Source organism: Equus caballus, chromosome 30 (genome assembly GCF_041296265.1).
Source record: "Equus caballus isolate H_3958 breed thoroughbred chromosome 30, TB-T2T, whole genome shotgun sequence".
NCBI lineage: Eukaryota > Metazoa > Chordata > Mammalia > Perissodactyla > Equidae > Equus > Equus caballus.
The window spans coordinates 11,234,925-11,252,749 of NC_091713.1; the positions used below are offsets into that span (position 1 = coordinate 11,234,925).

Sequence of the window (17,825 nt, forward strand, 5' to 3'; positions counted from 1 at the left end):
CTTTCTCCTGCTGTTTTCAAAAGTTTTTCATCCAATCCCATTTTCAGCTTCAGCTTTGCAGGAACCCTTGGCTTCAGGGGAACTTGCGTGATGCCTCCATTTATGGAACCCATCTAAACTTTTGGCTCTTGTTGGATTCTGTCCCTGGAGAAATGAATGGTCATTTCTTTGCTAAATCACTTACCACTTACCCATCTGTTGCCTTCCCTGATGTCTCTTCTTCTTGCTAACCTTTGTGGATTTACAGTATGTTTTACTGCTTTTCTGTCATTTCTGGCATTTGAAACGGGTGGGGAGATAGACATTTGCAGACAACATTCACGGAGAAGTCAAATTTGCTTTTCTTCTTTGGATTTGGTCTTTTCTAGACTGGCTTTAATTTTTCTTTTCAAATTTTTATGCTGTTTCTTACAGCTTTATGTTTTTTGTTCCATTCTGACCTCTTTATCCAAGAATCCTCTACAAAATCTCACATAAAAATTACCATACTCCGGGTCCCTTTCCTTTATCGTCTGCATCCCAGACACCTTTCTATAACTCCTTCACTTCCTGTCAGATCTCACTTGTCTACCTGCTTCCCTTTCCAGGTCTCTGCCTGTTTCTCTGCAGAGTGTACACATCACAGATCCTGCAGCGTCAGTATCTTACAGTGTACCCAGGACACTAGCTTTAAACATATGTCAAGGATTTTTAGCCCATACATCAAAAAAGACATTAAGAAAAACCGAGGCTATCTTGAAGTTTGAGACTATTAATGACGTAAGTAGTTCCTTTTATGTGAGGCTGAAAGAAACTTTCCTTCACTGTCAGTCTGTAACCCAAGCAAACGCTTCAGGGATAACAGGGCCCTGTTCCACTTGTGCAATGACCTTTATCCCTTCCCACCACCCCTCCTATCCCAGCAGCTTTATTTTCAATTCAACCCTGAAAGATTGACAGGAAAGGCAGGTGGAAAAATTTAAAGCTTGGAGAAATACATTAATTTCCTTAGGATAAAATGATTACATTAATTGTGGTTTTCATTTACCACTCTTGACAACATTATAGAAATCCTTAGAGTAGATTTTATAAATTCTAGGAGACTTGCCCAATTAACATTAAAACTCCCAAGAACTGTCAAAGATAAGATTACTTCTCTAGTTAGCTTCTTATGAAAATATAAAAAGCTGAACAAAATAAACAATTACAGTTAATATACAAAATGGACTCTACTTAAAAAAAATGGTATAGATCTAAGAACAAATCTTTTAGACTGGTAAATGCCTCATTCCCAAACAGGACTTCAAATTGATAGAGCTTCTCCTGAGGGAAGCCGCCTCCCAGCTGCCTGAGTTTATTGGAATATTGCTCTCTGTACACGCGTACATTCAGATTTGTTATATATATCGTCTTCTGCTTCCGGAGTCAGTTGGATGTTATCTTTGACTGGAGACAGGGGCTTCTTACAGGAAGGAAGCTTTTCAGAATCTCTGCAAAATATAATATATTAAAATGAATTTGGTGTTTTTAGGGTAGTGATTATTAGAGTATAATCTACCTGGACAAAATACAGGTACATGAGGAGGATAAGAGCCTTTACTGCAGAATCTGTTTCACTTCATTCTATGACGCATTCAGGTTCTCCTCTGAGAATAAAATGTGAGTTTTGCTTCCTAGTTCTCCTTCCTGCCTTCTAAATCACCTTTCAAAGGAGGTGCTAGGCCACTGCTAAATATACATTAGCTAAGGCAGCATGATTCCAATAAGGAAACTTTAGTTCTTTTCTCCTTAGCGCTCTTCTCAAGTCTAGCTAAGAACCAACATCAGTGAAGCATGAGCAAACGTTTAAGCCCTGTCTTTCACTCCTCCTTCTCTCCCTCTTTTTTTTTTGCTGGAAGGGAGCTCTAAGTCTATAAAAATTCATCTGATTATGAAGCTAACACAGGTAATTCTATCTCCTATCAACAAAACTTCAACACCCGTAAATCTTTTTTTCTAAAAGGCATTGAAGAATACCGTTGCATCCTTCTTTTTGAGGAAGATTGCATCCAGCCCCTGTTGTGCCCTTAATTTCCCTCTAGTAGCAGTTCTCAAAGTATGGTCCCTGGGCCCCTAAAAGTTTCCAAGGCCCTTGAAAGGGGGTTTGCAAGAGCAAAACTACTTTCACAGTAATATTTAGACTTTATCTGCCTTTTCCACTGGGCTGATGTTTGTACTGATGATTCAAAACAGAACTGAGTGAAGCTGCTGGCAACTTAGCACAAATCAAGACAGCAGCACCAGACTGTACAAGAAACACTAGCAGTACATGTATTCCCCAGCTCCACATACTTGCACTTAAAAAAAAAAAGTTGGGGCCGACCCAGTGGTGTAGCAGTTAAGTTCACATGCTCCGCTTAGGCAGCCTGGGGTTCGCAGGTTCAGACGCCAGGAATGGACCTAGCACTGCTCATCAAGCCATGCTGTGGAGGCATCCCACATAAAATAGGAGGAAGACTGGCATATATGTTAGCTCAGCGACAATCTTCCTCACAAAAAAATTTTTAAGAAGAAGTCCATCTCACTTAAGAACATTCTTGATGAAGCAGTAAAAATCATTAATTTTATTAACTCTCAACCCTCTCAATTTCTTAATATTGTGTGACAAAATGGAAAACACACATGGGCACTTCGGTTGCACCCTTTAGGATGATGGTTACCTGAAGTGAAAGCACTGTGATGCTATGGTTATCAAATTTAGGTATTTGGCAAACAGCTTCTCTAAAATGAACAGAGAGCCTGTTGGTTACCTCAAAGAAAACAAACTAGCAGCATTTGTTGCCAATGACACAATTCAGGCTTTCAAGTGAAAATAGAATTTTCAAAAACTTCTATCTGCCACTTGACAGCTTTCCAATACTTAAAGGCTTTGTTGATAAGACTGTAGTTTTTTTATGTTGTAAAATGAAATGTGTCAACATGTGGATGATAAGCACAAGTCAATAAACTAGTATTTTCCAAAAGACCAATGCACAAGGTTATAAAATCATGTACGAGAAAAGATGCACTCCTGGTGCAGGATGGACCACGGACTGCAGTGTAACAGGGTATGAACAGCCAATCGACACAGCTTCACATTCTACATTGCAATTAACCTTTAATGAGACCACCACTTGTTGAATTTTGGTGTAGTATCAAAGAGGAAAATTTATAATTAAGTATAAAGGCTATTAAAATATACATTTTCCAACTACAAATATGTGTGGGGCCAGATTTTCTTCATGTACTTCAACCAAGCAACATATAACAACCAAACACAGAAGCAGATAGAAGAATCCGGCTCAGTTCTATTAAACCAGACAGTAAAGATTAGCAAAAAATGTAGAAAACGTCACTTTTTACTTTGGAAAACATAGCTATTTTTTGTAAAAATATATCAATTTTAATATGTAATGGGCTTACTGTTATTTAAAAATAAATATTTTTAAAATGTTCATTTTAATTTCTAAGATGGCTAAATGTGACAGATACACCCCACATAAACCAAAGTATTTTTGAGCCCTCAATAATTTTTAAGAGTGTAAAGCGTTCCTGAAGGCAAAAAGTTTGAGAACTGCTGTTACGTGGTCTAATCCTAGACTTTACACGATGTAAAATAAAAAATAATTGTCCAGCACTTACTTCTTTACAAAGTGTTCACACTCATAGTATCTCGTCTGATTGTGACACTTATGTTAGTAAGGTTTAACCCTATCACCTCACATAACTGCTCTTTCTTTCTTCTTTCTTTTTATTCTTAGCACACTTGCTTTATGGAGAAGAACAAGAAAATTAATTATAAATTGATGCTACTCTGTGGCTAATTATATAGTCTAAAAGAAGTACTGTGGTTCAAAAATGTAGACATATAGAGAGTCAATTCTTTTAAAATTGTCTTTGCTGCATACATTGGAAATCTGGCAAATTCACCATACAAACTCAATGGTCCTCCGCATTTTAGATGTGATAATTTAGGGAAACAAATTGCTTTAAATCCAGAAGAATGACACGGCATTACATTCCCACCCCCATGTCCAAAACAACTTTATTCTCATTATAATCAGAGAGAGAAGAAAGAAAGAAAGCAGAGACACTTACAAGGCCTGGAAAAGTAATTTGCTTAATAACAGAGAGAGCCCAAAGCCAGACTGAGAACTGAGGTTTTTTTAGTTTGTCATCTTTCCACCAAAAAAAAGTAGAGAAATTGAAGTTAAATATACTCACAAAGAATCAGCTAAAGGGAATAGAGGAAAATAATTCTCTCAGGGTAAGAAGAAAATAAGTTGATTCATATGAAAATAGAAAGAGGTGGGAGAAAGGGATTGAAATTACAGAAAAAAATAATTTATCCTATTTTAGAATAAGCGACAAGGTAACTCACTTTTTAAATCCAAAATTTTTCCAGAGCTCATTGATTTTTATCTGCAACCCTGGCTTGTTCTCCACATCATGATGATTTCTCTTCTGGACGCTTGCTGGTTTCTTGCTCAGCCCACTGACTCTGGCGCGCACAAGAGGTTTGATCTTGGTAGTAGAAAGATTGTCCACAGAACTGGATTTATACAGCCCAGGAACCTGCAGATTAAATGCCCATTTTAATACTATTCTGTTAGAGCAACTGTCTTTAGTTAATTTCAAACTACTCTCTATACACTGGAAGAGAAAATAACCTATAAAGCAATGTGCAAAACTGTGCTATTTATAAATGTCTACTACAAAAATTATCCTAATAATTTTAACAGGTAATACACGCCCCGGCACTAAATTCAAGAACTATAAAGAACAGAAAAGTGAGTCTCCCTTTCCTCACTGCCTCTAGGCAATCGCTGCGACCAGTTACCTGTGCACCCACTGGATCATTCACACACAAAACTGTCTTTGTCACTTAACATATCTTGACTCTACTGAACAACGTATCTCGGAGATTTTTCCACTTCACGTGTAGAATTGAATTTTGTTTTGAACAGGCTGTCTGTTCTTCCACTGTATTAAATGTGCCATAATTTACTTAAACAGATTCCTACTGACATTTAGGTTATTTCACTGAAGGGGTGATTTTTATCCTGTGGGAAATATGCAGCCATTAAAATTCTGTTGTTTTTTAGGATAGTAAGAGTGAAGTATATAAAACAAGGCTTTAAAAGGGAAGAATCTGGCAGAGGGTGTATAAAGAATGGGAAGGCTCATACCCAAAAGATGAATCTTGAATTAGGCTGTTGTGATGGCAAAAAGGGAGAGAGCAAAAAACAAGACAACGTAAGAGAAACACTAGAATTTGGATAGGTATAGACGTTTGGTGGTTTTTCTTTACCCCCTGCAGAAGAAGGATCAAGCTGGCACTTACAAAGAAAAAGGACAATCCTAAGCTTTTTAAACTAAATGACAAAGAGAATAATATAATTTTATCTAACAAAGAAAAAGAAAAACGTTCTGGGAAGAGCTGCTTTAGAGGTAAAAAAGATGAGTTTGATTTTAGGTACTAATGATGGATATTGGGGACCAATGGGAAGCTTCATGTGAGGAATTTTCACCAAAACAGACGTGACAGTTAAAACCCTGCCCATGCAAATCTCAGAGCGGGAATAGTAATAAGAATAATAAAAAGATGATGGTTTAATGTCTAGACACGATTCCTTTTGGGTAAGTACTTTCTACATCTCTAGTCCTATCCATCACGCAAATAATTTTGGTATCTTTTTGGTCTTTTTATTATGATTATACAAACATACACGTGTGCATGAGCATTTTTAAGTACTTAAGCAAACAAAAACATTGTGCTACTTATTTTTACTTATGTTTTTCCTTTTCATTCAAAAATAACACGGCCATCTTTCCAAGACACGTTTGACAAAGGCTTTCTACTCAAAGATTTAAAAAATAATCTTTATTTACTTATTTTATATTTATATCTTCAATATATTTTGGATTTATATTCATATAGTATGAGATAGGGATCTTCTTTCAAATGGATATGCAGACCATTTATTGAAAAAATTTTAAAGTTTTTATGCTTTTGAAAATATAAGAAAAATAAATATAACTATAAATATAGTTCACTTACATAAATATAAGAAAAATAATATACACTTACTATAGAAAAAAAGGACAGAAAAAATTCACCTACATTCCTACCAGCTAAGAGCTAACACCAATAATCTATCTAATAATTCTCTCCTTTATTTTTAGATATTTAGATCATTTTCAATTTTTCACTATTATAACCAAGGCAGGAATAAGGTTTCTTGTACTTAAACTATCATTATTTCCTTAGGCTCAAGTTCTAGAATGCACTTACTGGGTTAAATTATTTGAACTCTTTCAAATTGCTTTCCAAGTGGCAGAGCAATTTGTATTCTCTTAAGTATGTGATTATTCATCCCACTACACCCTCATAAAAATGAGCACCATTAAAAATATCTTTTGGAAATCTGAGGGGTAAGACATTTTACTATTTTAATTTGCATTATTTGATTTCTAATGAGGTTGAACATGCTTTTATATATTAATTAACAGTTTGCACTTTTTCTTTTTTGATCTCTGTCCATGTCCGTTGCCTGTTTTTAAGTTAGGAATTAGTGTTTTCATATTGATGCGCAAGACCACTTAATATATAAAATATACTTTAGCTTACGAGCTTTCACTATGCAGTCACAGAAATATTTATACATTTTGATTAACAAAAGCTGGCTTATTGGGTACAGTCTCTAGAAGGCCTTTGACAATATATTTCAAAGCTTTCAATCATACACGCCTTGGCACAGTAAGCCCACTCCAAGGAATTCATCCTTACGAAATAAGCAAGAACGTGTACTCAAATACTTCAGCTCCGCATTGTAGTGGCCGTAGTGTTCGCTACAGCACAACATTTTTAGGGTAAAGGACAAACATAAGAGGATCAGCTGAACCCAAAGAATGGTATAGTATACAGTCACTATAAGTAATGCTATAATAAGTACACGGAGAAAGATCTTTATACGGTAAGAGAAAATAGCAGATTTCACAACTTAAACACCTACAATTAAGCACAAACACGGTCCTAGAAGGTTTGAAAGTAAACCTTTTTGTGTAAATAAGAATATGGGAATTTTAATTTTGCTTATATTTCTAATTTTCTGGTAATAAGCATGCAGTGCTTCTGAACTTAAAAAAAATTTAAATAAAAGTTTTACCTTGTTCCTTAGAAGCATGTCTTTTTTTGAAAAATGAGATAAATGTAGCTCGGATTTCTGATTACCTTGATTACCAATTGACTTAAAACTGCAATCAGATTCCTAGATTCCCCCAGATCAAAAAATAAAATAAAATTAGATTTTTACTATGGAATTTTAATGACAACTAATATTCAACAAAACATGAAACAAGTAAAATGAGAAAAATCAGTGTAAATAAAATGTAATTTCTGAGAAAAGAAAGTATAAAAAGCACAGGATAGAATAAAAGAAAATGAATCTACTGTGGAAAGAATGTTGCCAGTTTCATTCCAAGTCCCACTGCAGATACTAGCAGATGCTTTACCTGGAGAAGTAAATGGTATAACATAAAGTCTGCATTTAAAATCGAAGCTTTTCTGAATCATCTCAGGAGCATCAAAATGCTGACTCAGATAAGACAAGTCTCCTGCTGTAACATCACTGCACGCTTGGCTAACAATTTCCGTACATTACTAGCTACAAAATGCTGAACTAGGAGAGTTCCACATCTCCTCTTTTAACTGCGTAACGTGCTCAACATTAAAGAGAAAAAAGGCACCTACTTTTAAGAAATAGGGTAGTATTGTGTCAAATGCAGTTACCTTCGCAATGACTTTAAGACCTACCCTATGTACCCCAATCCCACCATGGAAGACTTTCCTATAGACGGAATAATCTGGATTCCCATGAAAGTCAAATACATAAAGGACAGTGACTGGAAATTCAGAAGACTTCACATTTCTGCATTTTTCATACTTTAAAAAAAAATATTTATCTTGGAATGCACTTAAAAAACAACGCAAAAGTGAAAAATACTCTATAAATTTGGATTGTAACTTACAAAAACTCTACTATTCCTGGCTCATAGCTAGCAGTGGTGACTCCGTGCTAAATCATTTCCTAAATTCAAACTCCTGAGTAAGATCCTAAGAGTGATTCCCCTCAGAGAGCATCAATCAACTCACGCACAGACCCCACAGCTCTTGCTTTTCAGTGAACCAACAACAGAAGTGTCCGCAGAGAAACATTTTCTTCAGAACCATACAGTAAAAACCGATATTCAAAATGATGCCCCAATGGCACTGTGACTTTCTGAAACACTTTCTGAATCAAAGAAAGACTACAGAGCTTTTTGTTAACTGTTAGTGTCCCAATTCTGTGAGAATTAATAACTCATTTATCCTAATAGGAATTCACTACATCTGATGGGAAGAGATGACTTAAGGAATGATTCCTGGTTAAGTTTAGTTAGTTTGCTTTTTTGGTGGGGGGAGAGGATTCATGTTTCTATAACTGATTAGTATAAAAAACAGTTAGCCCAGCATGACTAGCCCAGAGCCTGTGAGCTGGTAAGGCTTCTCCGTAAACACGGCTACAAGCTAACAAAGTAAGTGAAACAGGAAGATGTCTGCTGGAAAAATGAAAAAGAATGCCCCAAAGGAGCTTAAGAGACTAAAAGTATCCTCACAAATAGATGGTGATGATTTTATGAAAGATGCTCAAGAGAAAGCAACTGTGGTGGTACCCAAATGGTGACCCATTACAGAGAAAATGCAGTATGAGATGAAAAATAAAAAAGATGACACTAAAATTTAGGAGACTCATCTTAAAAGAAACAGAAAGAGTCTTCTAGACCAGTATGGATGAACTGAAGGCAAAGCAAGTGAAATGGAAAAAGAAAAGCAAAAATTTGGTTTGGCATACTCTTAAAACTTAAAAAACACTCCATGGGACAAATTTTGTATTTGAATATATTAACTGATTTCAGCTTTCTCCAAATGAAAATTTGCTTCTACATTTAACTTGGCTTTTTTCTTCAATTTGAGTCCAATACAACTCAAGTTTCCTTTGGGAATTTGAACAAAATATTTTCCTTTTGGTAAATATAAGCTATACTGATTTATTAGATGCTGTTCAGTATTCAGGATTATGAGACATAAAATTCTGTCAAATATTACCAAGGCTGAAATTGTTCTTACAACTTGGTACTTATAGTTGGTAAAGATAAAACAAAGTATGTTATATTGGTAATATTTGAGATAACTCAGATTTAAAGAAAGCTATTATGCTATTATGTCATTTTAAAATATAATGTCACTGGGTCTTATAAACAGTTCTTATTTGGAGCTTTGATTTTATTTAAGTCAGAATAAGAGATATTTTATAAATAAGAAAAAATGGTTAGGATGCTTTTATTAATTTAAAAGAGAACAACATAAAATTACCTGCATTACTATTTTGTTTTGTTAGAAAGGGAAGTTTAGCAAGAATAAGATGAGTAAACGAAAATACATTTGTAAAGTACTAAAATTTAAGACAAACACCCACATTAATAGGGCCATTTCTCATAAAGTTTCAAATGTTATCTGGATTCAAGAGAATATTAAGGATTTAAATGTAAAATTTATAACAACTTTTCATTTCATAGCTTATTCTTCAGCTTAGGTCTTAACTGTTCCACAACTTGAGATACCTATCAATGGAACACATAGTGATTCAAGAAACAGAGTTACAGTAAACAGACAAGAGTTTAAAATACGAAAGATACAGAGAAGTCCTTCTGATGAATAAAATGTGAACTTTCTACACAGTAAGATCTAGAAGAAAAAATCAAGACAGCCAATTATTTCCATAACGTAGGCAAAATTTCCTCAATTATCTGATAAACATCCTATTTTCTCTTACGCATGAATTTGAAAACAAAGGCTTCCTAACGTGACGTACCTCTGAATCCGAATCCTTACTAGAAGGCTGGGAAAGGCTTGATACATTCAGACTGTGCGGGGACAGTTCCACGCTTTCCTGAGACTGTGAGGACCAACGCGCCTCCTGCGAGGGCTGAGGCTCATCACCTGCCTCCTGGCTCTTTAACTGAGAGGGTTCAGACGTCTCATTACCGGCAGGCAAAGGCGTGAGGGGATCGCTCTTTCTGCGGAACTGCTGCAGCGCTGCGCGTGGAGAGGGGCTCGGGGTTCTCGAGAAACCTCCAAGACTGCCCGACCAACTAAAACAACTTCTGAGTGTTCCCAGAGCGGGTGGTGAAATGGTCCTTGTGAATTTGTCGGTTTCAGAAGACTGAGCCTCATCATCAGCAGTCCCAGTTGCCTCATCCGGAATCTGATCACTTGAGCTAGGCGCTACAGTCCTATCGACCAGACTCTGGCCATCTGGACAATCCGAGTCATTTACACTGGTCTCCTTATCTGTGACAGTGGCTTCCTCTAGAGGCTGGCTGCTTGCTGTCTTTGATACACAATCAGTGGACTCCAGAGAATTGCAAAAAAACCTAACAAAAAACACAACAGAAAGAATGCCTAAGTATTTTAGAGTTTTCTCACAAAGGTGACAAAATTCAAAATGGAAAAATGAAAGTTTCTTTAAAAAAAAAAAAAGTCTTACAGTTACATAATTTCATAAATAAAGGCAAAATAGATCTTGAGAGTTTAAATTCTGATTATGCCAACATTCCCACATTTAGAAATTTATTTACACACCGACTTTGGAGACAGACTCCTTTTTTTGAGGAAGATTAGCACTGAGCTAACTACTGCCAACCCTCCTCTTTTTGCTGAGGAAGACTGGCCCCGAGCTAACATCCGTGCCCATCTTCCTCTACTTTATATGTGGGACGCCTATCACAGCATGGCTTGCGAAGCTGTGCCATGTCCGCACCCGGGATCAGAACCAGTGAACCCCAGGCCGCCGAGAAGCGGAACGTGTGAACTTAACCGCTGCACCACCAGGCCGGCCCAAGACAGAACTTTCTAAAAGCAGTCACCTATACATACACGTACTTGGAACTTGAGCACTTCATCTATACCTAATCATCACATAGGTTTGCTTTCCTCTAACCTTTTTAATTCCTTGACTACAAGCTCCTTGAGGAAAGGTACTGTCCTTGCCTTTGTGTCCTCCACAGTACCTCAAAGAGTGGCCAACTCATGGCTGACAGTCAGATATTTGAACAGATATGGAAATATGCAACAGAAAGCACAATTTACAACTACTGTCTCTTATTTTGTAAAAGCAAAATGAAAGATATTACCATTTGCCCCTCATCTTAGCTTAATTCCTAGTAGCAAATCATCTGGGAACTTATAGTAGCATGCTAATCTATCAGCTCTTTATATATCCTATAAACTACTACACTATCTTAAATATTGAGGTTGACTTTCACATCAATCATTAAATTCTATGCTACTAAAGAAGTATTACTTATTCTGTGTAGCAGCTTCAATAAATCACTTAAAAACACTCCACTACAAATGAAACATCAGTACCATCATTGGGGAGGCTGTATTCAAGGAGGGTTTTTAGGTTTAAAAAGAAAATCCTAGAGGGGCCAGCCTGGTGACACAGTGGTTAAGTTTGCATGCTTCACTTTGGCAGCCTGGGGTTTGCTGGTTCGGATCCCGGGTGCAGACCTATGCACCACTTGTCAAGCCATGCTGTGGCAGGCGTCCCACATATAAAATAGAGGAAGATGGGCATGGATGTTAACTCAGGGCCAGTTTTCCTTAGCAAAAAGAGGAGGACTGGTGGCAGATGTTAGCTCAGGGCTAATCTTAAAAAAAAAAAAGAAGAGAAAAACAGAATCCTAGAGTACATGATAAATATGAAACTTAAAGAGAACTTACCTTCTTAATAAGCATTAGTCCAAGTCCAAGATGATAAACAGAATATTTACTAAATGCTGGAACAGAAATCCTCTCTATCCTTTCATCAAATGCCTAGCTGAGGTGTGTGGGTACAGGGCAGGAAAAAAGCAGAACATGGAAGGAAGGTCTTGCCAGGTTCTTCACTGAGCAGAAAAGTGGGCTCCTAGATCTGATCACATAATCCATTTTTAAGTAAATAATAACCCCTATGCTTTCCAATTATCTTCGCATGTATTATTTCATCGCTAAGAGAAGTGACAGTGGCAAGGTCATAAAATCAACCAGCCTGTGGTGTTACTCAACTGATATTTATATTTCTAGATCTCAAAAAGTAAACTGGCATGTTTCTAGGATGAGTATCTATATAATGAAGACTTAAAACAGACTTGCAAAAATGCAGACAGATTGGAGACAATCTTCTGCATATTTAATACCTCCTGTTGCTTTATATTAAAAAGAATGGGGTGGTAATGAATACTTGCATATATATTAATGACTGGGCAATGTGCTGGGTGTTTGATATGCATAACTCCTACTAGTCTTAAGAACAGCCTTACGTATACCATGGTCCATATTTTCTAAAGAAATATGCTCAGGGAAGTTAAGTGGCGTGTGAAAGATAAGGCAGCTCACCAGAAGACAGACTGGGGATTTAAGTCCTAGCCTATCAGACTGTGTGCTCCCTTCAATCCACCACATCAACTATGACGAGGATTCTTTCTTATCATCAATACTAACTATAGGACCCTTGGGAAGCTTCTTAACCTCTCAGAGCCTCAATTTCTTAGCCCAAAATGAGAAAATAACGCCAAATCTAAATATCTCAAAATGTTATGAGGAATAAGCGAACACATAAAAAGAACTTTGAAAATTAGCTAAGAAAATGAATTTAATAATATCTAGTTATTATTAGATATTGCTATATAACCCAGATCAGAAAATTATACATCAAAGACTTACTCCCAATTATTATTTCACAGGAAGCTGACAGAGAAAAAATGGTTTCTCCAAGCATGTCTTAATGCACTCTCTGAACAATTTACTAGGGGACCATCTAACAAAACTACATAAAGCAGCTATATAGAGCCTCAGACGGAGAGCTCATTAAGCTTCTACAATGACTAAACAGGCAAGATCTGTAGAGACAGTGTTCTCATTAACAGATAAACACTAAGAGAAAGAAAAAAGAAACTCTATTTTCGCCCAAGTGGAAAAATGAAACACAAGTTCCAAAAATTTCTCCAAGCGAGGGAAGTCGACTTTCTAGAACTTATTAATCAGCATATATCATCTAGAACGCTATTTCCCATCTTTCGCAGCCTACTTGTTCATCAGTCAACTGTTAACAAGCACCTTTAATGAGGGTGACTCGCAAAAGAAGAGTCAAAATGACCATTTAATTGTACTGCGACTGTTTCCTTGAGAAAAGTCGACAGGAGAAGACTCACGGGAGAGGGGTTTGAAACACCACCTGAAGTGAGGCTTAGGGGTCACCAGTCGTTCACTCCTGCATGCCCATCTCCCACCATCATGATGAGACAAAATTGGCTGCAGCTTGGTTTATTAAACTTGAAAAACAAAAAATATCCATTCTAAGTCTTCTAGAGGAATAGCAGGGCTGATCAATTTTCCTTTTCTTAGAGTTCCTATATCACGCCTAAATAACTTCTGACACTTACACTTCCTGTTTCTGGTTGTGGTGCCACCATCCAGGCAAAGAAATAAGAGCTGTTCATAGTGTGTGTGTGTCCTCTCTCAAGCACTGTTTTAGGCACTCTACTTAGAGTAATAACTTAATCCTCTCAAGGATCCTGAGGTTGTTAGCACCATTTTTTAAAAAGAAGAAAGTGAAGCCCCCAGAAGTTTACCTGCCCGAGTCAAACATCTATGAGTAAACAGGACGGGATTTAAATCCAGGTGGTCCATTCCCAGGGTCCAAATTCCTAACCCCAAAGTTATACTGACTCTTCAAATTCTCATTGTCGCTCACAGGGACTATGGCAACAGCCTCACTGACCTCTCTAATCCACATCTGGCCGCCTGCAGTCCATTCTTCACAGTGTGCTCAGCGTGGTCTATGCAAACCAGGAGTCAAGTCGTACCCATCCCCTGGTTAAAACCCTCTGAATGTTTCCCATCACCCCCAAGACTACAAGCTCCGTAGCTTGCTTAAAGCCTTCTATGACCTGGCCTCCTGCTTATTTCTGCTCCCTCAGCATCCTTTCCCCATCTTAAATTCTGGTGGTAGTAAAAACAGCAGTGATCAACAGCGAGTAGCTGCCCCATGCGCCACGCTGTTGCTCACCCCAACGCCTCTGCCCAAGCTGCTGACTCCACTGGGAAGGCACCTGGTTCCATTCTTCGTCTGCTTCTCCCTCCTGGGCATATAAACCTAGGTAATGGCACCTAGCCCTCGTCCCTCCCCGCTCACCCTTCTTAATCAGTGACTCGGCATTAGATGACCCTTTAATGCCCTCAGAACACTTCATGCATGCTTTCATCACTGTACTGACCACACTGTATGGAAAGATTTTGTTTATGGACCTCTTTTTCCAACTAAACTACAAGCTTCTCAAGAACAAAAACTATGTCTCATTTTTGTAACCTGGCACCTAATATGGTACTAAGTTCTCAATTAATACTAGAACTAGTCATCTCTACTTAAATATATTTATAAAGGCACTTTGCAAAATTGTATTTAGCTTTTAAAGAAACTAAAACAGTAGAAACAAAGAAGTGGAGGACTCCCCAAAATAAAAGAATTCTTCTAATGCAAAATGTACTAGGGTCTACAATTGTTACCTTGGTTCTGCATGGAGAGACTACAGAAGTAACAGGAGCTCAAGGGAACAGTGGAACTAAGGCAATCCGTGATAAAGACCGTAACTGGATTGAGCCAGGTCCTACATCTACCCCCACTAGACTCAATGTTTACTCAAGACGATTAAAATAACTATCAGGAGTATATAATACAATAGACAGACAACATTCTGTAGGTATAAACTGTACCTGCTTCTGGTCCCTGGAACCACAACTGCACCACTTTCTTCGTTTTTTCTCTGTAAAAATGCTGCAAATTTATTTCTTGTCGTTGGTGGTGTGCTTAAGCTTTTTTTAATAGTAGTTCCATCCACCAGGTCAGGCAGGGATGTTTCAGAAGAGTTCCATGATTTATTACTTTCACAGCTATTTTTCTTGGTCTTCTTTGTAAATGAAAGAGAATATTGGCTCAACAGATCATCTTCGGACAGCTCTTCTAAATAAAAACAAAATTATTTGTAACTCTTTGTTTCACGTGTAGTTAGAGATTTGGACTTAACCTCACAGTTCATGTCTCATTGTCCTAAAGATGAAGGCTTATTTTTTCATTTCTTGATAAGAAGATTGGCCCTGAGCTAACATCTGTGCCAATCTTCCCCTGTTTTGTATGTGGGATGCTGCCACAGCATAGCTTGATGAGCGGTGTGTAGGTCCATGCCTGAGATCCAAAACTGAGAAGCCTGGGCTGCCAAAGTGGAGAATGCAAACTTAACCACGACTCCACGAGCTCGGCCATTAATTTTGTAAACTATGCATCACAAAAGGAAATACCAGGATGAGTCAAAAAAAAACAAAAACAAAAACTCCCTTAGCGGTGCTTTACAATTTCATAAGTTAGCTAAGATTTAATGTCAATTATTTGTGCAATTTATGTGAAATTACACAAACCAAAATTTTAGAACATAAGTGATTCTGTAAAGTTATACACTCATTATACTAAAGGGCCTAATTTTGAATGTAAAAAAATTTAAGGCAATTTACATGTCAGTGTATGATGAATTTAATGTTGAATTTAAATGATTAATTAAATAAGTATCCAAATAAAACCAGCAGCTATTTGTGCACACCATCCACATTTTATGATTTTTGAGGTACATGTGACCGCCATGTAGTGGAAGTAATCTGTGCTCTGGCTCTGATCCTCGTTACTAGCCATGGGCCCTAGAAGACTGCTGTGTGGCAAATGTATTCTACGGTATTAGAATAAATCATAAGAATAACAATACAAAGGGTTAAAGCCTGAGATAGGTGAGGCCATAGAGAAAGCACTAAGGTGCTTTATATTGCCCTCAGTCTGAACAGCTCCCATTCATGTAGGAGTAAACACTCACTTCTCTAAGGAGTCAGTGAAGTGGTTGGGGGTACCAAAATACTAGAGACAAAAAAATGATACCTCAAATTTAAAAATGCATAGATTTTTAAAAAGCTATACATCAGTAAACTTGATTTTGATCCCTGGCAAAAGCTGAAAATTGTTTATTATGCAGGGAATTGTGAGCCCTTACAGAAGAGGAAAAAACAAATATTGTAGGCTCTCCAGCAAGGCTTCACCAAGAAGCCAAGCCAGGCTCACCTCACTTTCTTTTTATGCTAATGCTGTTGGACAAGCTACCCGGAGGAGTCCATAGATTTAGCATAACTTGAACCGAGCAGGACACTTCAGTGCCTCTCACGTTATCCTAGTGGACACTGTAGAGCAAAGTTTGCGGGATATTAGTTATCCGAACTGCAGCAAGGTGAACAGCCCTGAAAGATCGCTGGCGACTATCAGTTAGAAAGGAGGTCTGTCTCTAGCAGAGTGCTCTAGATTTCCAGACTTATAAACTTATAAACTCAGTAAATGGCAGCAAAATGTCAAGAATGCTAATAAAAGCAATGCTATCTTAGTTTGCAATAATAAAAGCAGTCTCTGGATGCAGGACTGAAATAGCACATTTCTAAATATTTACTGTGCTCCATGGCAAGCAGACCATATCTCAACAACTTCTCACTGTAACAGTTATACAATTATTAAAAGTCTGTACATACAGTATCCAAAGCACAACCTGGATAGATAGCGAACTTTCAGCTTGGAAAAGAAATTTAGGAGGGTCAAAATGGCTGTCCCTAAATATATGAAGGGCTGTCACATAAAAGAGGTAAAAAACGTACTGTTCTTTTGTTTGTGTGTGTGCCCAGGGGACAAAATCCACTGATAAGTGGTAGTTATAACAAAGCAGACTTAGTCTGACATGAGGAACTTACTGATAATGAGCTCTCTACATAAAAGCCTATCTTGATGGCAGCAGAAGGGAAGGAACTAATATGGATAGCGTACTTGCTATGTACCAGGGGCCGATATATGTTATACAACGTATACAAAAATTTGTGAAATAGGCAGTATCATTCCCATTTCAGAAAGAGGAAACAAAGGTTCAGAGATGTTATCATGAAAAAGATTTAGGTTCATAAGGAATCAGGACATTTTGGCCAAATATGAATAATCTATACCTAATTAAAAAAATAAAAGCATGATCTAAAAGTTTACAAAGGGCTTTGTTTTGTTTTTGTTGTTAGACTTTCATTCATTCATGTGGATGTCTGAGGGAAAGAAGAGAGAAGGAAGAGATTACAATTATTCTTTCTACTTCTAAACATGCTCTATGGTGAAAAACCCTTTTCCCAATACCTAGAACTCCACTCTTAGCACTTCTCTTCAGTCTTGTAGCTCAAGTTCCAGCAGGCAAGAAAAAGAAATAAAAGGCATCTAGACTGGAAAAGGAGAAGCAAGACTGTCTTCATTTGCAGGTGATATGATCATCTGTATAGAAAATCCTACAGAGTCCAGAGATGCTAGAACTAATATGTGAATTTAGTAAGGTTGCTGAATACAAGATTAATATACAAAAAATCAATTGTATTTCTATTTACTAGCAATGAATAACTAGAAACAAATATAAAAATATTATTTACAATAGTATCAAAAATCTGAAATATAGGGATAAATTTGACAATAGGTGTGCAAGACCTGTACACTGAAAACTACAATGCACTGCTGAAGACTTCAAGAATGCTTAAATAAATGGATCAGAAAACTCCATATTGTTAAGATGTCAGTTCTCTCCAAACTGATCTATACGATTCAACCAAATCCCAATCAAAATCTCAGCAGGAATTTTCT

General features: G+C 37.2%; 1 protein-coding gene across 6 annotated transcripts in view; it reads right to left on the reverse strand.

Annotated features, from left to right (window-relative positions):
* Nucleotides 1-757: 757 nt before the first annotated feature.
* The window catches only part of EXO1 (exonuclease 1), a 41,598-nt gene continuing 24,530 nt past the window's right edge, over nucleotides 758-17,825 (reverse strand). For 2 of the 6 annotated variants that reach the window (XM_023632468.2, XM_001491483.5), the window contains 5 exons: nucleotides 14,855-15,101; nucleotides 9,912-10,473; nucleotides 7,167-7,268; nucleotides 4,379-4,572; nucleotides 758-1,469 (listed from right to left, as the gene is read on the reverse strand). In XM_023632468.2, the coding sequence (XP_023488236.1) occupies nucleotides 1,334-1,469; nucleotides 4,379-4,572; nucleotides 7,167-7,268; nucleotides 9,912-10,473; nucleotides 14,855-15,101 (1,241 nt within the window). In that variant the 3' untranslated portion in view covers nucleotides 758-1,333. The remainder of the gene's footprint in view (nucleotides 1,470-4,378; nucleotides 4,573-7,166; nucleotides 7,269-9,911; nucleotides 10,474-14,854; nucleotides 15,102-17,825) is intronic. The other 4 variants (XM_023632467.2, XM_070255642.1, XM_014738008.3 and 1 more) reach the window with 3 other exon arrangements.